This window comes from Harpia harpyja, chromosome 13 (genome assembly GCF_026419915.1).
Source record: "Harpia harpyja isolate bHarHar1 chromosome 13, bHarHar1 primary haplotype, whole genome shotgun sequence".
Taxonomy (NCBI): domain Eukaryota; kingdom Metazoa; phylum Chordata; class Aves; order Accipitriformes; family Accipitridae; genus Harpia; species Harpia harpyja.
In genome coordinates this window covers 23,669,652-23,697,446 of record NC_068952.1, presented here as the reverse complement: position 1 = coordinate 23,697,446, position 27,795 = coordinate 23,669,652, and the positions used below count along the sequence as shown (strand labels likewise).

The 27,795-nt window shown below is 37.2% G+C and overlaps 1 protein-coding gene across 5 annotated transcripts in view; it reads left to right on the top strand.

The window, feature by feature from the left end:
* Positions 1-21,666, top strand: part of ZFAND3 (zinc finger AN1-type containing 3) — a 147,094-nt gene extending 125,428 nt beyond the window's left edge. For all 5 annotated transcript variants that reach the window (XM_052806635.1, XM_052806636.1, XM_052806638.1 and 2 more), the window contains one exon: positions 19,045-21,666. In XM_052806635.1, the coding sequence (XP_052662595.1) occupies positions 19,045-19,199 (155 nt within the window). In that variant the 3' untranslated portion in view covers positions 19,200-21,666. The remainder of the gene's footprint in view (positions 1-19,044) is intronic.
* Positions 21,667-27,795: the final 6,129 nt, after the last annotated feature.

Genomic DNA, 27,795 nt, shown 5'->3' with positions numbered 1-27,795 from the left:
TCCTGCTCAGCACGGTAGAGGCAGGAGTTCCTGCTCTTGTTCTGCTGCTGTCACATATCAAATGACTGAGGCTGCTCACAGGTACCTGACTGAAATAGAAGCATCTTCCCTAATATTGGGAGCATGAGAGTTTTACAAGTTTAGGGAGAATTGGAGAAAAGATGACTTAGTGATTATGTGATATCATTAATCTTTCATGCATTCTGCAAAATTGGAGCTATGTAAGGGCAATGAACTCAAAAGCAACTTCTTAAAAGTCCTTCTGTTGATTAGTAATGTTTTTAAAATTATAAAATAAGACCTGCTTTTTTTTTTTCCTTAAACTGGATGACAAATATATCTAGTTGGTTCCTCTCAAGTTTTCTTGATGTAGTTCCATAATTCAACATTGTCGCAATATAAGCGTTACATGAATTATTCTTTAAATTGTTTCTACTGGATGTATCCGGCTTTATGGAAATACTTCTGTTAAACTTCATAAAATGTGTTAATAAAAAAGTGAATATGAAACAAAAAATTCTGAGTTCCTCAGCAATAAGTGAGGAAATGAAAATTTGCATTCCTACATTACATATTACATCCTGTATAGTTTAAAGGATGTATAGCAAACTTTTCTATTCCACACATTTAATGAGAGGAGTGGGAGGCAGGAGTCTACTTCCATGTTTACAACACGTCTGAAAAGACTGGAGATCTTTGGTTTATCTGTGCAGCTATAATACTTCATTAATACTGTATTCAGTACATGTGTTATCTATAATGAAATGCTGTCGCTATGTGAAAGTAGGCATACCGTGCACTACTTACTTTTGATAGTAATATTAATAAGAAGCAAACAAAACCCTACCACTGAGCAACACGGATCATCTCAGATTCACATCACCTGAACTGCTTTACCAATACTCATCAGCATGTAGCTTTTGTCACTTTCAAAGAAGCTGCCTTAGAAACCATTCTCACTGACTTTGCTCTGCTATCTGTAAAATTAGGTTGGTTTAGGTCATGAATGACAAGCCAGATCAAAAACCCTGGGGACTGAGTGATAGGAAATGGAACAGAATGAATATGTTAAAAATCTCATTCATTTAAAATGTTTTCTAAATCCATACGTGACCAGGTTATCCTTTTTGTCATAATGTGAAGCACAGGTAATGATGCATGTTTAACTGGAAGTGTTGGAAATATAATCAACTGGTGTAAAGTAAGCATGTATAGTCTTTAAAAGTAATGGTAAAGGTAGAACATTGTTTGCTCTGGACTTTGGACCACTGCTATTAAACTCATTGGCATCTTAATCCTTAACTGAAGCAATGGGGAAAAAAATGTGGGAAAAAACAACTTTAAACATTAAAGAAGTTCTGATGGTCAGAATCGATAAAAAGGCAGACATGATCTTTAGAAGGACAAATGCATATGTTTGCGTGGATGCAAGGAAAAAGGATTAGCCACATAAATACTACGTTGTTCTAAAGCTGTGTTTAACACTGCTGTTAAAATCCAAATTAACTCTTTAAGACTCCACAGAACAGCAATTTTACTGTTTGCTGTTACACATCATCTTGTATTAATGTTAAAAGTATTGGAAATCATCTCCTGTTTTGCTGATGTGTCCTGGCGACTCTTCCAGTGAGATTTTTAGTGAGACATAGTGGAAAGAAAAATCTATACATACTGGACAATGTTTTAATATAGACATGCCTGCAGATATTAATCCAGCATAACTTGGGACTTGTCCAGTGGGACACAACTTTTTTAAAAAGGGACAGAGAAAGTGGGCTGCTGCTTTACACCTAAGTAAGGCTTTATACCAAATTCTGAGATCTTTGGGAAACTGCTGTATTGGCTCTACTGTCTCCTCTAAGACCTGCCCAGAGAAAGGTGATGCTGCTGAGCTCGTTCCCTTGACACTACATGGAATTTTAGATGGATTTGACAGTGCTGCAGGGCTTTGCCCTGAAGAAAAACAATTCACTACTGAGAAGGGAGTTCCAGTAAGGGTTCTTCAAATTCAAACACAACATTTTTCAGCTGTAGGAAGATTTGTTTATTTTCATACACGCATACTCTCGAGATCTTTTTTCATTCTGTTTCTGCTCTGTACAAGTTATTAACTGCTGACAAGAAATTCGCATCTCATAAATAATGCTTAAGAGCCATTGCTATATAAATTGAATGTGTTATGAATTGTGATGGGCCTTTTTGTAGTGTTCTGTGCCTGGAGCAGGAAGAACAGAGGATGTCATTTTCATTAATTTCTAATGAGGTGCCAGTTAAAGGCAAGGAAGGAACTCAGAAGGGAAGAGTCACAGAGCTCCCCTGAATCCTGTACCCTGGGGCTGTCAAACGAGCGTGCTGCCAAGCCTCCTCTGAAAGTTCCAGTAAATTACAAACTCATCCAGAGCACACACAGACAAATTCGGCTTCCCTTTGATCTTCAAAAGAGCAATTTGTAAGACGAGTTCTGAGCCTTTTCACAGATCGAACTGGGGGAAGTGATAGGAATTGTTAATCACTGATGCACTTTGCAAGCTTCAGTGAGAAAGAGAAGTTTTAAAATGCATTCTCATTTCGTGGCTCTCTGACTGGATAACCTTTAAATCAACACTACTAGAACAAAACCAGCTTCCTGTGAAACATTTCTAGATGACAGTTACACTAGGCATGTTTTCCACCCAAATCTAGAGAACATTGCTGTCTGGGCCTTTAATAGTTCAGAGTCTTATGATGGATAACAATTGTATTGAAATAATGTATTTATTTAATATTAGATTTAGTAAGCAGTTAAATCATCAGGAATTACAGGAATCGTTTTCTTCAAGTTACGTTCTATTGTAGCATTTCTGCTGGAAGCGTAAGCAGTCCGAAATCAATCGCCAATGATCCTTGATCTGAAAATTAAGTTGTCAGTTCAGTGACGTGATAAGCAAGTGGTTATCACAAACTTGCTTTAAAACTAGGGGCGGCAAATTTGTGAGTGAAAGTAGCTATATAACACAGAGTTCTGGAAATGTATTTTAGAAAAAGGCAGTTTGATTATTTGCAAATTACACTACAAATATATGGGTCTTGTCTTAATTACTTGACTAGAGATATATCACTACTAAATAGAGTTGTGTATGTTTTTAAAAGATACTGAGCTGTAAACTTTTAAGCCATAGAAATTATTTGCACAGAAAGCTTAGCTTAATTTTATGGTAGACGCTTAGTATTTTACAGCAAAAAGTAGTTCTGGTGTCGCTTGCTGCATAAAGCGAACACACAGAAGTCTGCAGTGGTCTTTAGTATTGCTGGAATTGTGCAAGACATACGAGGATATTCTAGATGATCAGTAAAGGAATTTCACCTCTGTCATGTTAGATCCAGTCCCAGTCAGCAATTAAAGAAGAATTAGTACAGTGTACTAGCTCTTCAGCAGCTTTTGTGTAGAATGGTTTGCTATTTGTAGGCCACATCCTAGTGGACACGTCTGCAGCTCAGGCTCCACCTATCCAGAACTCTGGGGAGTTAATAGGGTGGCCAAGATAATGAGCCCTGGAAAGTAAGCTTGTCTTTAGATTCCAGCTGCAGTGCCGTAGAGAGATGTTGCTGATTTGTTTGTGTAGTTCTCAGATAGGATTCTCAAATTTTTTTTGTTCTTTGGCCAGAGTAGATGCTTAACAGGATGGGAAGATGCTGAAACCTTCTAGTTTGATCAGGCTGTATTAAAAAATAACTGCTCAGTTGTGGTGCAATCTGATCAAACAGTTGTTAGCAGTATTTCTTGCCTGTGTGGATAGAAAAGATTTTCTTGGAGTTTTACTGGTCTAGATTGTGTTGTAACAAGTTATAATTTCCCAGAACGTGGGCGGACTTGAACAATTACGTATTCAGTGCTGCTCTTGATGGAGACTGCAGTAACTACTAACTTCAGGCATGGGTGAAGGCAAAATGTCTTGTTTTGCAATTTTTATTTGTGGGATGTTGGCAAGGATTGGTGTTTGTCTGTTTATTGATTTGAAGGGATGCACATTCACAAGTGGCCTCTATGGCATTACGACTTTGAGTCAGGAAATGATAACTTTGCTGGTTAGCCAGAGTGCTGCCTTGCTGTGCTGAGCGTGTGGAATGAAGGCATAGCACCTTGTTGGAGCACACCATAGACTGCTCCTTTATAAGGGCATAACTTTCCTTCCTAATTAGTTAGGAACTTTATGTGGATATAACTTTATAGATCACTGTCCACTGCTCATTGTGGTAGAGATCTAACTACTAAAGTGTGTCTCTAGAAAGAGGACACAGATTTTAGTCTTTGCAGTATACAGTGCGCTGGGAGTCTCGGAGATGGTGCTGAATGTGACTTTAATGCAAACTGGATGAATGCCATGTTAAATTTTTATTAGAAGTTAGTGAAATGCCTCATCAAGATGTGATCAAAATGGGTAAGATTGTCGTGATAAAATGGTTTCTAGTTCTAACAAGTTTCACAGCAAGCTGCTTGCTACAGTTTAGCAACATGGAAAATCAACATGTCTGAATCGTTGATAATTCAGTTTGTACCTGGCAACTTTGTGGCTTGTTTCTTGTAAGGTTAATGCATAAAAACACTTAAGATTCTGCATTCTTTGCTTAGATTAGAGGAGGGGACAGGAAGAACAGAAAATTAAGAAAAGAGGCCATAGTAGTACAAGATGTACAAGTTGCATAGCACAGTTGGCTCGGATAACAAATTCATTCATATAGGAAAATGAAAGAAAGATAAAGGAGAAGCTGAACTGTGAAAGAGTATAAAATACAGAGGTAAAGCAACAAACTAAGTATTTCAGTAATCTTAATATTACTTGCCTAGAGGGGAAAAAACATGTAAATGAATGTTTAACTGCATTGAAAACAAACAGAAAAAATAGGGGCAATGGGACAGGCAATTATAAATGCCTATTAAGTAGATGAAAGGAATCACTGACAGAAGCAGAGGTACTCTGATTATTAAAATAAGAGAAAAAACTTAGTTAAGATAGCTCATCAAAAAACGTTTGTCCAAAAAATGCATGTGAAGTCTTCAGATAAATTTCTATACAGGTATCAGTGCACCACCTTCCTTTGTATGTGAACAGTGATCATGAGGGAAGTTATTCATGGGAAAAAAATTACAAGTTTGAGAAGGCATTTGAAAAAAAAGTAGCTCAAAGGAAAGCTGACCTTAAGGTGATGAGGGAATAAACCCATGGTGTACACGTTTATCTTGCACTAGAACATTAAAAACAAACTGGCATTATATCTCTTACAAAATTTCCTACATCCTAAACCAACTCCTGACTTAAGTCTGGTGCATTCTAAAGACAATTCAGTGCTTGCCAAATTATACATATATATATTGTCGTGGTTTAACCCCAGCCAGCAACTAAGCACCATGCAGCCACTCACTCACTCCCCCCCACCCAGTGGGATGGGGGAGAAAAATCGGGAAAAAGCAGCAAAACCCGTGGGTTGAGATAAGAACGGTTTAATAGAACAGAAAAGAAGAAACTAATAATGATAATGATAACACTAATAAAATGACAACAGCAATAATGAAAGGATTGGAATGTACAAATGATGCGCAGTGCAATTGCTCACCACCCACTGACCAACACCCAGCTAGTCCCCCGAGCGGCGATTCCCTGCCCCCCACTTCCCAGTTCCTATACTAGATGGGACGTCACATGGTATGGAATACACCGTTGGCCAGTTTGGGTCAGGTGCCCTGGCTGTGTCCTGTGCCAACGTCTTGTCCCCCTCCAGCTTTCTCGCTGGCTGGACATGAGAAGCTGAAAAATCCTTGACATTAGTCTAAACACTACTTAGCAACAACTGAAAACATCAGTGTTATCAACATTCTTTGCATACTGAACTCAAAGCATAGCACTGTACCAGCTACTAGGAAGACAGTTAACTCTATCCCAGCTGAAACTAGGACATATATAAAAATAAAAAATATTAACAATGGAAAGGACTTTAAAACATTAATGAGTAAATGCAGATTAAAGGACGTCCAACCATCATGAGAAAGCATTATAAACAAGTTGTAAAAATCTGTAATCTTGGCAGGGACAGGAACAAAACTTTAAAAAAATATTTGGCAAACTTGCCTTCTAAACAGTTTCAGAAACTTGTCTCATATTATGTACATATATGCATGAATATATATATACACACACAAACACATAAGCATAGTTAATAAGTACAAAAAAGAGAGTTCTGGTATGTTGCTATGCTTATTTTTCCACATCCCTGTTTTTAATTTAGTTCTATATAAATCTGTAATAACCTGGTAGAATTTTTTTCTTGGGATTATTTAAAAGTGTCTGTTGCTTTATTTCTGTTTTGGTCATCTGCTAATTAGAGGGGTAAGAGGAAGAAAAGAACAGACTCATATCAAGCACACAGCATTTCTGTTAGCCATCAGAAACAAAATGTGTCCACACAGAGGAGACTGTACCTTTTTTACATATACTGTGGCAGCAAGTCTCACTGTGATTCAATAATAAAACAGGTGGAAAAAAACAGCTGCAGATTCTTAACTTGTATAACAGAGCTGCTCGTTCATAAACACAGGAGATGAGGCACTGTTTGGATTGTGCAAGAATAAATTTGGAATGATTTGATTTACTCAGTTAATTTAGAAATTATCTTCAAAAGGATAGGAAGAAAGAAATAAACTTGAATAGATAAGCAAAAAAAAAAGCTCTGACAACTTTCTCATCTTTGTACAAAAGTAGTCCAATGTTTATTGAAACTAATGTTTCTCTTAAAACTTGGTAAAATATTAAATCATGGTTCCATTTCCATGGAACCTTTTTCTGTGGAGAAGAATTTCTAATGGCACTGGTAAATTCACTTTCTAGATGGATAAGTTTTATCTGGTACAAACAAAAATGGCTTAAGAACATGATTATGTATTGATATAACATGTACTTCCATTGATTAAAATTAAATATGTGCACTGCTTCTGGAGATTGAGTCAACCAGTTCAATAAGAAGCTTTAAAGGAAAAAAAAATCTTATTAGTAACTGGTTAACATAATATAATTCTGGCAAGTCTTCCTGCCAGGCGTTAAGATGTACCATATTCAGATGTCTTCCGTTGACTGTTCTCTTAAGATAGTTGCTCCCAGAACAGTACTTTTGCCTCAGCCATTCCAGTAATGCCATCTTAGCTTACATTACTGCAAGTATTAAAAAAAAAAAAAAAAAAGAAAGAAAAAAAGAAAGAAAAACTATTGAAGTTTGAAATCAAACTCAGAGGGGTTTTTTGTTTTGCTTTATTTTACAAAGATGTTATCCCAAGACTGCAATGTAATTGATAGGGAATAGGAGCTGTTAACTAATGTTGGTCTCTGAGTAATACATATTCTGAAAATACTGGAAATTAAACAGTTAAAAGCAGTTGACTAATTGGTGTATCATGGGTTCCAAGGATAGGACCCAGAAAAACATTTTAACGTCTAGGCTTTAGAGAAGCTGTCCACAGCTTTAAAGGTGTAAATGGAGTTCATGGTCTCCTTATAATTGGGAATCATGAAATACAGTTTGAAAAGGCTCTAGTATATTCCCCCAGCTTGTTCAACTAATGTGGGTTTCTTACAGCTTGTGCTGATTTTGATTTCTTCCACCACGCGACAGGCAACTCTCTTGATTTAGTAACGTATACTGAGCCTGTTAGTTACCTTTCTATAGTCCCAATCAATACATGTAATTGAAATGGGTCAGTCGGTCTCTTAAGTCCTTGAGTTCTCCTTAAATAAAACAAGTTAGCATGTTCCTTTTGAAAACAAACAAACAAAAAGAGGTTTTATTTTGACACTACTGATGTGGTAAGTCCTTCAGTATGTAACCTTCAGGTGGTGTTTGCATGGAAACTACAGTATGAGTCAAAAATAAGCATTTTGTTGGTGTGCCACATTAGGTCTCTTCTTCCATACATACCTGTACTGTGGTTACAGAAGAAAGAAGCATATGCATAAAGTAAAAGATTATGCCATTTTTAATTGTCTTGTATGCACAAGAGATACATGGCCAAGTGAACCTGAACAGAAAACTCTAGCTGAGACTACCTTATTTCTAATTCCATTTCTTTCAGTACCTTTAGGGAAGTAATTTGCTCAGTCTTTGATTCATTTTTTTCTTATCAGAAGAATTAAGATAATGGCCACCTACCTGCCAGATGTTAAAGGAAACATTTTTGAAGGTTGAAGTGCTCTACCTTTTCTAATCAAAATTCTTTCTTTACCATGTTCTTATTTATCCACAGTCTCACAGGCACACGTTATAACTTCATCAGGACTGTGCACTTAGAAAGCTTCTGCTGGTTGGCAGCAGGCTGCAGCAGTCCGTTCTCAAAAGGAAAGATACTGCCTAGAAAGTGTCCGCCTCAAAGTGAATCAAACATATTTGTCCATATGTTAACAAATAGCTACGCACATAAGTACTGATTTTACTAATGTGCTTGATATTTGAAGTAAACACAGAAGGCCCCAAAATATGCTATAATCATCTGACAAATCCTGAAGGAACGTTACCAGCTAGTTCAACTGACCACAAAGTAAGGCTTAGGTAGGGGGGAAAGATGCCCAGTGAATTTTGTTGGTGAAAATCTAAATTCTTCATAGGAAGAAGTGGGGAGAAAAGCTCACAGCAATTGCTGCATCAGAGCTGGGAGGAGAAGAAGGATATTGAAAGGAATTGTCAAAATTTGCCTTGAAAAGTTGGGATTCTTTCCAGGAACTAGAGGGTTTTTTCCCTTACAAACTAACTAAATAAAATATTACCTAAAGGAAAATACTACCTGTGGTCTTAAATTCCGTATCTAAGTTATAAGAAAGTGTTAGAGCTAGGTACTGGGACTTGAGACTACCTGGTTCTCTGCTAGAGTTCTCCACTAGGTTGCTGTGGGCCTTCTAAAGAAATGGCATAAAGATCAGTGTGCATCAGTTTTCACAAAAGTAAAAAGAATACTACTAGTCTGTGTCAGGGGCTTTTGATATTAAGTATTTCTAGCCTTGGAGGAAAGTTTCAAGAGCTGAAAAACTGTATTTATGGATATTCTAATCCCTAAGGTATAGTATTTTCTTCAGTAGGTTTTTAAAAGTAATACATTTATTTAACTGTATCTTTGTATGTATTGAAATGAAAATGTTTACCTACTGAGGCGTTCACAGTAAATACTTCTGAGCTGCTGAAAATTGCTCAGATGCATGCATAAGTGGTGTACAGGGGGTTCTGCCATATTCAGAACAGGCAGGAGCAGGGAATGTTGTATAACATTGGGTGGTGTTCGCACCCAAAAAAAGGGGGAAGGGTGGAAATGTACATTGCTCAAAGCATTTGTTTTCCTTTATGGTATAAATAGAGCTTCTTGAATGGAGCTCTATTTCCCTTTGGTTAGAAGAATTACTCGACGTAGATTGCAAGAGGCTGCAGGAATAGAGTAGAAGACTTCCATGGAGCAGCATGTGTAATCTAAGAGACCCTGGCCATAGGTGTAAATAGGGGATAAAGACATAAAATAAATTTCGTTTAGGTTTCAAAGAAATAGAGCTGCTTCTCTCCAGTGATTTGGCCAGCAAGCCTAGCTGTTGTCAGACTGTGGATCAATATGGTGCAACCTCTAGAAAGCTATTTAGACCCAAGGCATAAATAATATAATTCAGGAAATATACTGAAAGTCAAACCTGGAATCATATTCAGCATGTGATGATTTGAAGTCAATATACATGCAGGATCCAGGAGAACAGAATTAATACAACACATACAGTACGTTAGTATTTTCATTTTTCGTTCCAGTTCTTTATTAGTAGCCTTATCTTTCCTGCATTTTCATTGGGCTAAACAAAATGATACACATACATTATTGAATCAATTGATATTGCTTGCTGTTTTAATTAAATTACTGGATACACTTTGGCTTTTAATTAAATCCTCAGCTTCTGGGAGAAGTGTATTAGCTCAGGTGGGCTGGGTATAGAGAGAATTTTAGAAGTATTAATACTTATCTAGCTCTCTTGAAAATGTCAAACACTTTGCACAAGGCACTGCACTGATGCTAGGATAGCTGTCATCCGCCTGCCCTTCCTCAGGAGACTTTTTTTAAGACTTTGTACTACTCTCAAATCTAAATGTTTTGGGTAGGAAACAAATACTTCTTTATATGCTGGTATAGCCTATGGAAAATCTAATTTTATAAGAGTACTACCATTTGCAATAGTGTTACCTATTATTAGGTTTTACCTCTACTTTATTAGGTGTCTGCTCTTGGACACTAGGATGCCTTTTTGGCATAATTCTGCTTTTTTACTGCATATCCTCTTCTTTGGATTCATTCTCTCACATACTACAGGATATAACCCTGTGAAACTAGGAATGATATGGGAGGTGCAGTGTTGTTCAGTGTGTTCTCAGCCCTGCAAACACGAATGTTCCTTTTACAAGTGTAGTGGTGATATTAATTCCTCCTGAATATATCATTGCAAGATCACATGATTATTCAAAAAAGCAAACTCTCTTCACTTACCTAAAGTCTAAACTTTTAATTTTGAACCTAGCTTTTCCTCTCCCTCAAGTTAGTTGTACATTGGTGTTCACTGTCTGGCACTGCTGTTGATGCTGCAAGTTATTTGGAGTAAAATGGTTTATTTGCAAATTCTTTTGTTAAATTAAACTTCAACCATTTTTTTGCCTTTGTGTTTCATGTGTGATCATACCCCAGTTCTATAGACATTTCACAACAGTGGTAACCCACCATTTGTGCTAGCTGGTAAGTCAACTTGTAGTGTTACAACTACTGCTTGTGCCTGACTGCTGTGGATTGCAACTTACGCAAAAAATTGAGGACGGTGTGTAATGCTGGAAGGGGAGCCTACAGATTAAATGTGTAGGTCAGTGACTTCTGAGGTATAAAGCAGTTTAGGAGCAAGTATTGATTGCATGCTGTATCTGTGGGAATAATCATGTACCTAAGTTGCTCCATTAGACTGTGTCCGATAGACGTTGGGCTTAACTCATGAATCCGTAGTGGGGTGAAGAAGTTGTGATGTAGAAGTAGTTACTCTTATGTGCATGTGTTCTGTAGAGCAAGAAAAAATATTTAATCCAAACTAAAAGATTTAATCACTCTTATTTTGTGGTACATGGCAGAACTGAGATACGATCCTGACCGAGACCTGCAGTATTTAGTAAGACCTGACTCGCAGCAAACTTTTTTGAATTGCAGTTTACTATTACAAAGCAGGTATGCTGTATTTATCACTTTGATTCATTGAGGATTCTTTGAAATTCAGAAATAATTTCCTGAAAACCTCAGTTCTGTTCCTGAAGATGCTCCCTGCTTCTTTGAAGTTGGTATCCACTAGAGCAAAAGCAGGACTTGAATCTAGCAGAGTGCCATATCTTAATTTTTCCCACTCCAAATACCGCCTTCAAAGAAACAGGAGGAAACTGTTTCTTCTGAGTCATTCTTAGTTTCAAAGTCAAGTAGTAGAATAGTGTCTTATGTAGAACCTCCTTAAGAATTGTTGGTTGAAAAAACACCCTAAAAAATCAGCACGTGCTCTGTCCTCAAGTGATATAAATTCTCTGTTCAAAATTTGTGTCACATTTAATGTAGGGAAAAATAGTTTGACAGCTTTCTGCACAAGTAGTAAGATAAATAGGAAAGTTAATTTGAAATTAGCACAAATTGGGATAAAACGTAGTTTGTTTGCAGAGTCTCCACAGTGCAAAACCACATCTCGTGTGTGCTCCTTAAAGCAGCTTTCCAGGCTTACGATCTTCAAGAAAATAGACAGAAGACACTTTGAAACACAGATTATATGTGACTGAACTTGGAAATACAAAGTCTTTGCCTTGCAGTCTAAAGAATTCTTGCAGAATCTCTAACCATACCTGTCCAGTGGCTGCTACAGGATTAAGATGGTGTCATTTTTCTTTTGCATACAATATCTTCCATTCATTTCGTGGACAGTTTTTTTCACTAATAGCTTTTTTTGTCTGTAATGCATGCTCATACATATTGCTTGACCCTCTTCGTGGTAGATAGCAAAATAGAGCAAGAAAGGAAAAAAAAAAAAAAAAAAATCTTTGTTCCCTTCTTTTCTCCTAAGCATAAACCCAGTAGTAGAAATACAAAATGAATCTGCAGCATCCTGTAAGCATCCTGAGTCACAGACATAAATTTTTATGTAGCATCACGGATATCACAGAACTGTGTGCTTCTAGCATGAAACCTGAGATTATGATTGACTTAAAAGCAGGATGGAAGTCCCAAGTGCACATCCAGTCCCAGGGACAGATTGGCAGATTAAAAGAAACATTCTAAGGTGTCTTATACCACCTCTTTTCTTTTCCTCTTTTTGATTCAGTTATTGATCATTTTGGTAGTCATAAGTGTAGATGATCTATATAAAGAAGAAAATATTGAAAGGCAAGTTGCAGTGACCATAGCAAATTATTAGAAAAATAAGTTGTTAAGATATGTACATTTTTTGCTGCTGTGTGTTTCTTGAATCTTGCAGCTGTGCTGTTTGTGAAGAAACATGGAATTGAAATGCCTTGAGAGGGCAAATTTTAAGATAATTAATATTTAGAGACTTCTAACTGTGAGCACTTAAGAGGTTAACATTCCCCATCCACTTTTCCTGGAGTGGAAATGGTAGAAATGACTGCCTCACGCTATATTTTGTGGAGTTTTAATAAATACATCTATTTGGTTAAAAAGCTTTACCATAATGTAGCTTACTCCCCTTTCCCCTTGTGAAGGAATGACAAGATTCCTAGCCAAGTTATTCTGAACTACTTAGCACTTAATCAATCTCCATGACATCTTGCAAAACTGGGAAAGGGAAACAGGAGAATAATTTAGCTCACTTACTTCCAAAAGCTTGTTGATTAGCTTGTTGGGGTTTGGTTTGGTTTTATGGAAAATGTCAGTAAAACTGAACATTCTTTGAGTTGTGTAATGAAAGCTGACAATGCCAGTGCAGAGCATTCCCCACAGAAGAGAGAGAAGAGATAATTAGAGTATATGAAAGAATGGAGCTGTCTAGAAGAAGAATAATACAAGGTACCATCAGACTAGAATATTTTTATACTGTAAAATACCAGTGCATATAAGCTGCTCTGGAAGTTTTGCTAGGCTGGATGATAGCACACTTTTATGCCCTTCCATTGCTGGATGTTCTTCTTAAGAAGAACAATCTTCAAAATACTAGGGGAGCAAGCTGGATTATATTGAAATCCAGAGAGCAAGTGTTTTCTGAGGTACTCGATGTACAAGCCTTTAGGATCTTGGTTGGTATCTTGGTAGCTATTTGTTCTACTCTTACATTCATTTCTTACCTATTTCATGTCTTGAAAAAAGAAAAAAATATTTCCCTCCTGCCCTTTTTTTTTAATAGCTTTATTGTTAGCATCATTTACAACACATTAAGTCATCTTTCCAGTTGGAAGGGATAGGGGAGATGTGTAAACATTTTTTTGGGGATTACTAGACACTTTTGGTGAACGATGTCCAATTATTCTCAAGAGTGCTGCAGCGGCATGTATCACCGCATGACCTAATGTTCTCTGCTGGTTAATCTGCGTGGTTTTGTGGTGTTGTATGATATGCTGTAGATACGTTCACCTCTTAAAGATATGTAAATCTGTTCTTGCACAGAAATCTGCATATAGACTCACACATACCTTGTTAGATAATACGCCTTTGGTAGAGAATTTTTGCAGCACCTTCATCTCTTAAGGTTAAAAGGTATTTTTAAGTTCTGTTTGAACCTTTGTTGATTAGTATTTCAAATTAGCAAGAAAGGTAAAATTCCTTGTAAAGCTCATGAAGAAGCCAAAGCACACAGGACAGAATTCTGCACAGGAATAAGTCTATGCCATTATTCAGACTACTTTTGAATAGGCTTCTTATAGGGGATCTATACAAACACAAGTTGTTTATTAAATAAAATTTGGAAGTGGCATAAGCTGCAAATTCTGACAGTTTTGAACTTCTGCCTTTTGACTTGGGAATGAAAATGATAAATAGCAGTACTAGTGGGCAGGTAAGATGATTTTAAGGTGTCAGAAGCTCTGGTTTTGTATGGCAATATTGACTTCGCTTTCTTTCACCTACCAATGGGAGCTTCTTTGAATGAATCAGAAGGGGTCACTGTAGTATAGAAGGCTAAACTTTCAGAGCAGTTACTGCATGCGGTGAAAACATAAATGTCTACCTTGAACAATTAAGATGATTGATGGTACTTGGTAATGAAGGGCTTCCGTCTTTTCATGTCGGCAATGATATTTGAACAGCTTAGCTTTTACAAACACAAAAATGTACCTCTACATAAGCAAAGTTCAGTTTTCTTCAGTAGATGGAACTGCTGTATTAATCATATGACACATTCACTGTATGGCAAAGTCCAAATATGCTCTCTATTCTTAAAAACCAGAAGTATGAATATACTGAATATCAGGGTAATTGTGGCAGCATGCAACTACTTTTTAGGTAATATGCATCAAGATATTTCAAACAGGGACACTTTTAAATGTTTTTAAGACACTTTGAAAATGTGTGAGCTGTATAAATGTTTAATAAGCTTGTTTGGCACTTCCACCACTTTTTTCAAAACATGCTTACAAATAAATCTGTCTTCTTTTAGCAGCTTTCTGAATGTCTCATCAATGAGATCAGGACCAGAATCTCAGGGTGGGAGAAAAAGCAGCTTCCTTTCTATCGCAATGCTATTCACATAACAGGGATCATTATATTTATTGTATATTTTACGTTACAGTGTGGTGTTCTCCAGCAGTACATTAGAAGAGTCTGGGACTCCATGCCTGGCCAAGGACATCTACTAGAGTAGTCCCAACAGTGTGCTGTACTTCTACATTGGTAGTTTGCAGTAATCCAATTATTGGGCATTTGTGCCATGTTCCAGAAAGTCTGACCACTTTCTGTTAACAAAGAGAAAAGAAGAAATTTTACAAAAATCAGGGACCCTCCAAAATTACAATTTGGCTTTTGTGTTGTGGATTATTATGCCATTTAGTTTAATTGTTTCTGATGCTTCACATATCATTTTATTGGTATTTTAGCAGCTTACTGTTTTCAGAATTTGAAGACAGAAAGTTAAAAATTAAATGTAGGTTTTAGTTGAAATATTTGCTTATTGTCATTCCATACTCCCATCTAGCCAGTGCTCTTGAATGTAACAATGAGGAAAATGCTGTGTGTGGGTGATGATGAAAAATGACTGCAAACTGTAGGTCTGTGGTATTCTCCGGTCTTGAATATGGAAGATTTGTTTTCTGTCCTCTCCAATTGCCTTTTCCCAGCAGATTCCTCAGGAATGATGAAAGCAACTTTGCAGTTTCTTGTGTGAAATCTCAGACTTCCTTTGAATGATTTTCTTTTTTCTTTTTTTTTTTTTTTTTTGTCCTACACAAAAGACTCATCTGTATGGGTACAAGTAAGGCAGAGATGGTACACTGCTTTATGGCTTTAGCCATTTATGCTCTGGTGATGAAATGGAAGTGAATTTTTGATGATATATTGTGAAGTAGTTTCTGGGGTGCTTAGAGGAGCTCAAAGGTTTTGAGGCACTATATAATGTTTTTCCAAGATGTTTGCATTAGAGGCCTGAGGAGTAGGTGATTCATAGTTTACTTCTAACATCAGGAAACAATTGCAATGCTGTGAGACGTATTATTACATTTACTAGACTGAAATCTTCTATGCTTGGAGTGGAAGTCTGGCATATTTTTGGTTGATGACTAGGGTAAACTAACTTTAGTTGGCAGATGGATTCCCTTTTCTAATGCTCTTTCCCCTAGCAGAAAGTTATTTATTTTGTCTTTTAGTTATAGTGTGCTAAAAGAAGCATTTCTGCAGTAAAATCCTTAGGGGAGACAACCTGTATTTGATATCTTCCCATAATGAACTTAACAGTAAATACACCGCAAGAGTTCATTTATCTAACTTGCTTTATAACCATAAAAGCAGAGTTCTCAGGAGAAAAGGTTTCACCTCTAAATATGGATTGGTTTTACAGATCATACATTGGCCTTCTGCCCCAGTGCACATAAGTTCATAATGGAACTGCTGTAAAAACTGATGGTCTTGGTATGGCACTTGTGTACACACAGACCACAGAAAGTCCACTCTGATTTCCAGACCAGTGAAGAGGCAAGGAGTGGTTATAGCAGTAATAACTTAATTGAATATATCCACTCTGAACTAATGAAAAAATGTTCAGAACTACTGTTACTCAACTAGCTACTATATAACAGTATTCAAGTCCTTTAAATTTTTAAATAAAACCTACAAAAATACAAGTTCCAATCTTTAAAGTGACTTAGGCATTTGGAGCAATGGGACTAAAGATCAGAAGCCTCTTCTGGAAATGAGGGTTCCAGAAGATCACCATTGCTAATTCAACAAGAATAAACCTCCTCCATAAGAACAGCCAATATATGCAAAAATGTTTTAGTAACATTCAAAATGTGCTTGGGTATTATTTCTTTAGGTATTATCAGTTCTAATTAGCCATACATATTTAAATAGATATATGAATAACAGGTTTAGATCATTTAGTTGCTGAAATTAGAAATACTTTTCCCATAATCCGGGAAAATTAAAATCACCTGCCATTCTTTGTGGACAGTTGTTGAAATTCTGTTCAAGAATGCATAAGGAAATACGTGACAAACAGAAGAAATAAATAATGTTTCATGCATACAGTACAAATTTTCCTACATGAAAACAGGTGCTCTAAAAAGAACTAAAAGGTGTTCAAAAAACAAATAAAGATATGGCAAAGCACAGTTTAGATTGTATCGGGGGGGTGGCAAAGTACAAAGGAACATCATGAAGTTATACTGGTCTACAAAAAGCAGGAGGCTTTGTAGAAAGTAAGGAGACGTGGCAATTGAAAGGTCATGTTCAAAAGTGATAAATCATGTTGTATATGTAGTTTCTTATTAGATTTATAGAATTGTCAAAAGTGTCCCGGTGAAGCTGTGTAGAAGATTGTATACATGTTCAAGGTCTCTTTTAGATAACATTAAATAGCATTTCTACATATGCTTGTTAACCGTGTGGAGAGGATCTGTAAAACCGTCAGGATTTAAAACTAGTTTTTACCTACAAGGAACTGAAATGACATCAGCCCAGTCCGTATCTGCAGGGATTCTTGCATCTGCTGCTTACACATCCATTACAGATAAGATGATGAACTTGATTTTTGAGCTCATCTAGTCAGCTATTTATGTATTCTTGTGCCTGCCATGGACGTTGGTTCCGTAATTTGAAGTCTTATTTCAAGAAATAAGGGAAGCCTTAAGTCCCTGCTTTCTGTAGGAGAATTGAGTGAAATGCCTGTTCACTCTTTGAACTATAGTCCCAAGGATGTTTTCATTTTAACAATCAGACCTTGAATTTTTGGTACCTCAAGAAAGATATTTGTCACATTTGAGTGTGGTATGACCCAGACTGAGATTGAAGTGGAGGCAATGATCACAAGGGGCGAGATACATATCAATTCAATCTGCATCTTTCCCTCCATATTTCTGAATCACGTATACCAATACAGAAAACTTGTCTTTTTTGCTTTGTTCCTAGAACTGGGTTTCAAAGCTGACCACAGATAATGGACGTGTCTTTTCATAGCTGGTGCTATTGAAACAAAGAACAAAGATAAATCAATTTTTCTTCACTTTTTTTGTTTTTTTTTAAATAATTCCATGTGTGATACTTTTTCCCTTTCTGTTTTCTTAACAATCACGCTAACATAAAGATAGCCTGTTGTTCTCTCCTACAATTGATGTTTTATAGTCCAGGAGCTTGAAATACTTTACACACATTTTTTTATGTGTGTGTGTGTGTGTATATGCACAAACACACACTCTCTCAATCATTCACTCATTTTTATCCTTTTCCATCTCTCAGATATCATTTGTGGTTTTAATATCTTTTGAGCATTCAAGGAGCAGCAGTAATGTAAAGCATTCAGTGAGAGGCAGAGTAGAGTGATGCTCTTTGCACCATCAGGCAGGAAAAATACTGTAGCATGGGCAGTATCATACTTTGTTTCATATATGGTGGACTACATGAACCCTGTAACTGTCTGACACTCTTCCCTGCTGTATCATCTTAATACTACTTATCACTATGTCACATTCATTTTAGAGGTAGGAAATTGGAGGCAATTTCTTTACTCTTATAAAGTATTAGGGACAAATAAGAAAAAAGCTGGTTTTCTTTGTAGACTAGAAAGAGGTGGCTACTGAGGATGCCCTCCTCACCTGTAGGAAAAAGTATTGACGTGTTTCTACATGTGTTTCTGAATCACATGCTCCCTGGAAAACTGAGTAACATTGACTAGCTTTAAACAAAGAGACAATAAGCTACATCTTTTCAGCTACAAAGCAAGATGTTGTGGCATGACATGTCCCTATGTCAAATGCCTGTTCACCTCCTGTGGTTAGTGTCAGAGCAGTTCATGAAGAGAAGCTTCTGAAAACTGCAACAGTAGTGGAGCAGTGAACTCTGCTGCAGTCGCTGCCAACTTGGGGTGCTGGCAGTAAGTAGGAAGCAAGGTGCTTAGATTTAACAGTTCTGACTTGAAGTAGCTTGGGAGCTAAACCTGAAGTACTGTAGGCATGAATTTCAGAAATTACAACCAACTCTACGTAAAGTAGAAAAGATTTCAGTGAATGTGATCAGACTTTTCTTTTGAAACATTAGCTTTGTTACTATCTGGGCATACCTAGTTTAGACGATCTATAAGATGAGAGGATGGCAAAAAAACCAACCCAAATTTAATATGACTTGAGCTTTGATACTGTGTTGATAAATACTCAAGAAAATGCAGTAAATAATCAGAGCTTTATTTACCCTGTAAGGGAAGATAAGTAAAAACTTAAAGCTGGCATTAATTTTTGAGAACTGAGTAATCCCCCAGTAGGTGATCCTTCACTTCTGATTCAGGTAAGATTCTGCCACTTTAACCAAGTCCCTAACTGTATTTTTTTTCTCCCTTTCCATGGTAGGTTATGTGTTCTGTATGTTACATCGCCTGCCTGAACAACATGACTGCACATTTGACCACATGGGACGTGGGCGTGAGGAAGCCATTATGAAAATGGTGAAACTGGATCGGAAAGTAGGGAGATCTTGCCAACGCATTGGCGAAGGATGTTCCTGAGTGCAAGACTGCAACCAAATGCTGTTCTCTTAGTTCACTAATGTTAGCCTTATTTAGGACAAAGTCAGCCAGACACCTTGTACTAGGCAAGTTTCAGACTACAGCCAATCAGTTTCCTTTCTTTAGCCAACCATCCTGGTACTGTAGTTTAGGGGTTGATGGTGGTTGAAGTTGATTTCTGGCTGGTTACTAAGGTGCCTGCTAGCCACAGTATAAAAATAAAACATGAAGAAATATTATTTTTGAGCATGGCTAGTGGATTTAAACAAAACAAGAAAAATCCAAAGGCTTCTGTTATTGCTGGAGTCACTCTAAAAGCCTTATGCTGGAAACATTCCAGCTGCAGAGTTAAAACAATTAGCTGTACAGAAGCTGGTGTAAAAGTTTGCTATGCACATGGCTTTCAGACAAACTGTTTAATGTGCAGCCTTTCACCTCTTCACTGCTAGTGAATCCTGAGGAGGTGAAATACTACTAAGAGCAGCAACTGCAGCTGCTTAAGCCCAGAAGACCTGACTGGTCACTCGTGCCTTCATTGCGTGTGGCTTTTGAATTAGGCAGTGTCACCAGCATCAGGGATTCTGTTGGGGTAGGAACATCTTTCTGGTTCTTCCCAGGAAGCCAAAAAGAAAGGGGGACAGAGATTCTTATGAAAAATTTTTATATCTATCTTACTATAAAGAACCTATCAGGGTTTGGTTTTGTTTGGGTTTTTTCTTTCTTTTCAGTTAAATTATGATCTCACTTTAAAGACAACTCCATCCCAGAGCAGTAAATGGTGCGTACTTTTTACATGGCATCCACAGAGATTCTGTGAGTTGTGTGAACAGATTCCACCTACCTTGAGCAGTGCAGCCATTCCAACCGGCCGAAACCTGATTGGCTCTTGTTTGCCTTTTGCTAAGTGCAGGTATCTGATAATTGATCAAATAAGGCTAATTCACAGCACAGTAGCCATGGCTGGATTCTACAGACTGACTTTCTGTAGCTAGACTTATATATTGGGGGAAAAAAAAGGACATTTTGTAGCAAACGGAATTTGGTAACAGTATTGGGGAACCAACCAGTAAAACACCCTTTATCAGATTGAGTTTGTGTTCCTCACTTCCAGAGTGTCAATGAGATAATCAAATGGGCTATGTCAGCCCTCTTTCTATGCAGCTGAACTCTCTCATGAAAATCTCTGCCCGCATCTATTGCAAAGCAAGTATAGCAAGTGAACGTGAAAAGCATTACATGGAGCAGAATGTTTCAGATGTGTTTAGACCTATGGTTCTGTATTATGGTATGTCACATTGAGTTGAGCTGAATTGCACCAGTCTTGTCAGTTTGGAAACAAAAAAGCAAACTTAATAATCAGCATGTCTCCTGCTGCACACAGGGTTTACGCAGGTAAAAAGGATTCGTGCCGATGTGGCCCAGCTTAATCCTGAGTGAATTTAGCTTCTCTATTAGTAAGGTATTAACAATCAGGTAAATTTGTAAGAAAACCTGAGGGAGGGAAAGATTTTTGTCTCGTCTTCAAATACTGGGCAGATATAAAACATCAGAGGGGTGAAGTAACGTGTCACTTGAAAAACCCCAGCGTTTTGGGAGTAAGTTTGTATGAGTCATCCTCCATTCTACTTGTTACAGGTAACTAACTCCTTATAGGCCAAATTATATTGCTACTTTGGTAGCCAGTCAGGAGCATTTAACAAGGAGATAACTAATTTCAAAAAAAGAGAAGAATATATATGTCTCTTCACACACACACTCAGCATCTGACTGTATTAGCATTAATTAACCATGAAGCAAATCAGAAGTGTCCCATCATTATAAAATGCAAGCTATACAAAAGGCAAGCTGTTTTTTTTATTATTGTTATTGTTCAAGAACATGAAACCAGCAGCAAAATCTTCTGTAATGTGCTGCATTTTCAGGAACTGGTCCTGGTGAGAGGGACTGTCCAAGGGTATTATTTACATTTGCCATGAGGAGTTTAAAAAAACATGGATTTTGGCGGCTGCTGTGATACACACTTTCTTTTCCTACAAAATCCTACCATAGCATTTGATGGGCATTCTGGTTGATACATAAGACTTTTCTGCATTAATACTGAAGATGCTATTTTGTTCCTCAGTATTCTCTTTAATCTCGTTACAAGTGCACAGATGGTTTCAAGGTGGCCCTTGAGAGAACACTACTTAAAGTTCATGTGAATTATGGACAATGTTCACTTTAAACAAGAAGTTGGGGAGGGGGTTGTTCCTTTGCAATATCTGTTCTGTGAAGTTTGTTAAACGTAAAGAAAGCTTAAGTTCTTGTATGTTAAAAGAAGATCTTATTTAACCCTTTTGTGTTCTAGATTTACTTACACATGTAGCCTAGAGCTCAGTTTTAGTTTAACATTGTGAAAATATTAAAAGAATCTTGTAACTTTATTCTTTTTCCTCCTGCTAAAAAAAATTAAACCAATCAGATTAAAGTTCGAATTCCTTTCTGCCTATTCCAACAGGTCTTGCTATTTTGCACCATTTCTGTTGTAAGTTCATGTAAGAAATATCAATGGGGAATAGAACAACGTTAGGCCAGTAACTTCAAGCCGAATTTACAATTGGTGGAAGGTGGACAATATTTTCTGCCAGTTTGGAAGGGGACGATAATATTTCTGCTGGGTTCAAGTTTAGTGATTTATTTTGTAAGCAAATCTGGCTAAATCTACTGTAGCCTGAGTATTGCTCAATTTAATTTTGAGGGTAGATACAGTAATCAAATGAACAAGTTGTTCATACTCTTAAGTCAAATGCATACTGTGCACTATATCATTGGCATCAAAGTTTTAAAATGTCTTAAATGTTCCTTCATGCATTCTGACAACTTACTTCTGCACCTAGAGTAGCTATATTCCAAATCATAGTGGGCTGTATTCATAATGAATAAGTAGAGGAATAACTATTGTTTCTTAATCATTTAGATACTAGAAATACAAGGGTAATTAAAAAACAATGGAATGCAGGAATATCAAGAGAATATCAAGGTGATTATTTAAAAACAATTTTCAAAATTGTTTGGAATTCAAAGTGTGCCTGATTCATGGGACACCTACACCCATTTTGTCCTCAAATTAATATGGTACTTTCAATTATAAAACTGTGTGCAATTCGTGAACAAGATGGCTATGTTATATAGTAAAGGTAAGTTATGTAAAGCAGCTCTGCCTTTTTATCAAGTTTCAAACCTATAGCTGGGTGCAAGCCAAGGCTTTGAGGAAAACTAAGAATTGCATATGAATGTTGCTATGCCAGAGCCTGTCCTTAATTGCACTGGTTTCTGTTTTGAAGCAGTTTAGTGTCTTGAATGAGAAGCAATGTTAACTGTAAAATGAGGTACCTGGGAATGGGAACTACTCTTCAGTAGCGCACAGACAACACCCTGGGAAGAGACCTGGTGCAATTTTAGCAGTCCAAAAGTAATATTAACCACTTTCGTTTACTCCATGGAAGGTGATATATACATTCAAAACTTGAATTTTGCATTACTTTCTTCTTTTGGACAAGTTGTAATCCCCTGGCCCCTTGAACACAATGTTGTGTTTATATTTAACTTTATAGTCATTGTGGTGTTCAGTTCATTCCACAATCATAGCAGTTCCTTCTGTGACTGTGCTCTAACTTATACCTAAGTTTCTAAGGGATGAAAGCACCTTTTTTTTTTTTTTTTTTTTTTAATCTTACCATGACTATTTCAATACAAAGACTTGCTAGGGAAGAAAACTGATAATAATGGTGTCATAAAAATATAAGTTTTATAATAGATTCCAAGAAATGCATCAGTGGAATAATTGACAGCACCTGTGCTCACAGTTGATGTGTACACAGTTAAGTGCCCAGACAAATGAATTAACATTCTCTTTGTTGTAGCGTAGTTACTGAAATTGTCAGTCATCAGTCAGTGGAACAGCAAAGAAATGGTCTAATCAAAGTAATCCCTTAATGTCACAATGAGACTGTAGCCAATTCATGCTGGAAATAATTTTGTATGCTTCTGGGAACTTTTTATACCTAGAAAACAAATAGAAACATTTAAGACAACACTACTTAAAATAGCTGTATTTATTGGCACCAGCTGTTTATTTCATCACTCAAATACCTGATTAGAATTCTGCACACAGAACAAAAATAACAGAAGCAGTAGTAAGCTGTGGTTCAATGCAGAAGCTGATGTGGCAGGAGCTGCTGTATAAGGATACAGTTCTTGTGTAACCAGTTCATAATCTTATGCTGAGCTGAGACTGTGTCTGTACATACTTTGCTGTACAAAGGACCACACTAGAAAAACAGTGCATAAGATTAGACTGTTCAAAAGTATTCACAATGCATATTTTACATGGTGAACTTGGGCAATAGGGGGCTTTATATCTCACTGTCAGCAGCTTTTCCAGGAGAACAAACCTTAATGGTGCTGGAAAGAGCCACTCTTAAATAACAGTTCTCAAAGACATCAGTGAGAAGGACATTTTTCCTTCTTTTCCTAGTCTTCATTCATTTTTCCTTTTACATTGAGGTGGTCAGTGTGTACAGCTGGGCATTTGAAAGTAGTTCTGCTTGAATGTTGCTGCTCTTGGCTTTTCAGTACTCACCACAGAAAAAAAAGCATCAGCTTTGTTCTTGCAAGCCCCTGCACATTAGTTCAAACAGGTTAAAGTATGGACATTGGTCTATAGAAGTGATAACCTCCTTGTGTATTTTATTACAGTGATAGGCTATTTCTTCAATTAACTGAAACTTAATGCAGACATGATTTACTTGTTCTGGATGTTAGGCTATGGGTTTCTTGAACTTCAGTTCTGTGATACTGTTCACATACACCTTCCCATGAACTCTGCATGCCTCATCTTCCAATCTGAAGTTGAGTCAGGAAGAAAGAAGGCATGAAAGCAGGAGGGAGGATGCAAATTGACAAGCACTTACTGATCACATCCACCTTCCTCTTCAAGTAAAGAAAGAGGCGAATTATTACTTGCCAAACAGCACCAACTTCCTTGACTTGGTAATACAGAAAACTGTTTTGCTTTATCTTTGTGAATATACTTGTGTAGAGTTTGTCTGAGTCAATTCTGCAACATGTTATATGCAAAGAAATGAAACAGGACTGTCATAATCAGAAAAAATTTTTGATTATTTAGTAATAACTACATATTTTGCTACAGGACCTTTCTATTTTGCAATATGCTGCTATTTTCTTCGGAAGAAAAACAAGCAGACCTTTATAAGACTAACTGTAAACCAATTCAAATTCAATACATGCATCTGAAGCATTAGGAAAAGATTACTGAAATTATAAATAGCTTTTAAAGATGATGACTGCATCCTCTAACAAAAGGGGTTTGTTCTTCAGATAGTAGCAAGTGTTGATAGCAATCATTTAACCATAAGCAGAATCTTCCTTTCTGCTAGGTTTGTGCAAAGCTAATAACATGCAGTAGGATGCTGTGAGTTAATAACTCGTAGCACAGTGCAGTGACTGTGTAAGTAATGAGAATAAAATTATAGAGACCTACTTCTGTCTGTCGCCTCTCCCTTCACACAAAAGGACAGAATATGGTACCCACTATTTCCTCATTGCTTGATCCCTTTTTTTCTGAGTTGCAAAAGACACTTTCCTTCCCTCTACCAAGCATGCTCAGGGAGGATGGAAAACCATGCTCTAACCAGAGTTCTAAACACTTCTTCAGGGTTTGGGTTTTTTTTTTTTAAATAAATAAATAAAATAGTTGAAATTGCTGAAAGCAAAGTGTTGAAGTAAGTCATCTGCTGTATCAGAGATGCAACAGCAGGAGCTCTCTTTAGGCACACTTGAAAATGTTGGTGATTTTTTTCTCCTCTTAAATTGTTCAGGGTCTCCTTGAAGCAAAGTAGCAATCCTTAATGCCATGCCTTTTTTGTATCTTTTGAAAGGAAGGCCTGCATGATCAGCACTTCTGCATTACGAAAGCTAAATGAAAGGTTCATGGTTAACTCCTGAAATGCTTAGTCTCACCTCTCTACTTTTCAAAGGAGCAAATAAATGCAAGACTCTTAGAGGAGGGAAAAGAGAATCTGAGCCCTCTAGTAGATAAGCTAAATTCAGAGTTCATTCTAGCAAGAGTTTGTCTCTGTTTTGTTGGGTTTTTTTTTTTCCTCCTTTCTTCTTCTGCAGTGTTTAAAGTATACTACATTTGCTTTAGATTCCTGAAAGCTTTAGCTAGACCAGTTTCTGGAGATGTCTTTTAACATACTACATTTAGCAGCAGCATAAGGAAGATGATGAGCTCCAAGAAGAACTTTAAATTTAAGGTAACCACTGTTGGCTAGCACAACTGTTCTTGTCTATGCTAGAGTTTTAAAGTGATGTCTAACTAAAAATGTTTTAACTGATCCACCTGTATCAACTTTGCATGAATACTGCTGCTTTGGATAGTCTGTCACATGCCCAGCAGCCAGAGGTGTTGTTACATTTACTCTGTCTGCATGCAGACTTTCCCCGTCATTACCCCCATGTTTGTATAGATTAAAATCCTAATCAGGTCAGCAGCAGTTAGTTACAAATTCTGTAGCTCTCTTCAAGTCACACTGCACACACCCATTGTTTTGTCTTTCTGGTTTTGACTATTTTGTCTCAGGTCTTGTCAAAAATAATAGCTCCAAACAGATCTTTCCATACATGGACACATACACACACACACAAATCTCCTGGGACATCAAATAGCTGAAGCAGAATTACACTGCTGGGCTAAAACCAGCTTTCACTTTCTGCACACCCACATACATATAACCAGTCCTTGTCTGGCTTGGCTTCTTGGCAAGCATATTGTAGCATGTCCCAATAACTCAATTTGCCTGTTTAATAGTAGCTGTAGTTTAATCATTATCAACAACTATAGACTTAGTCCTGGAAGCACCATTATGCTCATTTGCAATTCCATTAAAAATACTCCCCCCCAACAGCTGAGAAGTTTAAGTGAATGCTAACAGTCAGGTTACTGGTACTTTTCAATAGTGCATCTCATGCTATTCCTAGGGGCATGGAACTCTGAAGGGGTAGGTGAAGGGTGCACGTGTGTAGGTGTAGAATCAGCTAGGTGCTGCTGACCATATTCCATCTGCTACCTTAATAGCAATACTTTGCCTGTTTGAGGCAGCAACTCCTGCTGAATTAGTGGGAGCAGGGAAATATGTGCTATTTGGAGCTTCTTGTCAGATACCTCTGTCAGCCTCTGTTATAGCACCCATGCAGGCCTTCATTTCTCTACTCCCTAGCTTCTCTGCTGTAATTTCTGTAGGCTTTCTCCATTATCCCTTTTGCAAATTCTCCCTCATCAACTATGACCCCCCAGTTGTCGAGTTCAAAGACAGAGGCTATGTGAAGGCAACATAACAGTAGAGATGATCACATCTAAAGGTATTGAGGCTTGTATTGCCAGTAGCTGTTTCTGTCTGTAATGAAAATGTTAAGTGTGAAATGACTGCTGCTGTTTATGGAATTCCTAGAACTGTCTTAATACACTGTAGCAAATAACATTAAGGCCAAGTCATACTTCCAGTTTAAACCCCTTCTTCATTGCTCTTAACTTTCCTCTGTGGACTGTCTCAATACAAGGAACCTTAAGGCTAGTTTGATACTACAGCCACTAGATACACAAGTAGTATTTAATAGTACCCCTACAGGTACCAAACACCCATCCAGACCAGGAGTAAAAAATGTTGTCTTTGTTCTGCCTTTAATTATTTGTTTCTATTGTTAACCCAATGTTGTTATTCTCTGGATAAAATAGAAAGCTATCACTCATTTGTCAAGTAATGCTAAATGTTTATCAATCACACTGATTGATTTAAAATTAGCAGCATGTGGTTGATACTATGGGCTTGTTTGATTTCTTTACATCAAGCTTCATGAAGACAATTCTCAACTGTCACAACTACTGAAACAGGCAGATTTCATTGACATAGAAACCATGGGTCAACTAGACCCAAGTCAAACTTCTTACATAATAAGTCAGAACCAGTTCCTTGCCTTTGCTGTTCTCAGTCTGGATAATAAAGGTAAAGCCAGTTATGCTGCCTCAGCTGCATGCATGTGCAAGTTGTTTACTGGCTCAGCAGCTGCAGTGATGCTCTGCACCATTATCCCCAAGCCCTGAAAGATCTCAGGATTCACAGAAACTGTCATCCACAAGTCCCTGAAGGCAATCAAGATGTATATTGTACCTGCTCTTTCTAACCACGTTTGTTGTGTGAAACAATAAAATTGTTTATAAAGAGATATACTGTATTAAACAAGACTGCTGATCTGTGATTGAATTGTGCTTTCTGGGGTGGCTTTCTTTTATCAGCCTTTGGCTGATAGCAGAAAGGTAGGGAAGGAAATTCAGCAACCTATGGAACTTACATTGCTTCACAGGAACTGAAACAAGTGTTAAGCCCTATGCAGTTTGCATACATCCAGCAAGGCAGAAAGAATAATGCAGGCTTTAACCATGTGTTTCACACTGGCCCTGATTCAGTCACTTAACATCAACACAGATCAGTTTCCTTAGCCAACATTCAGCACCTTTCTAGAGTAAAGGCAAGGAGGA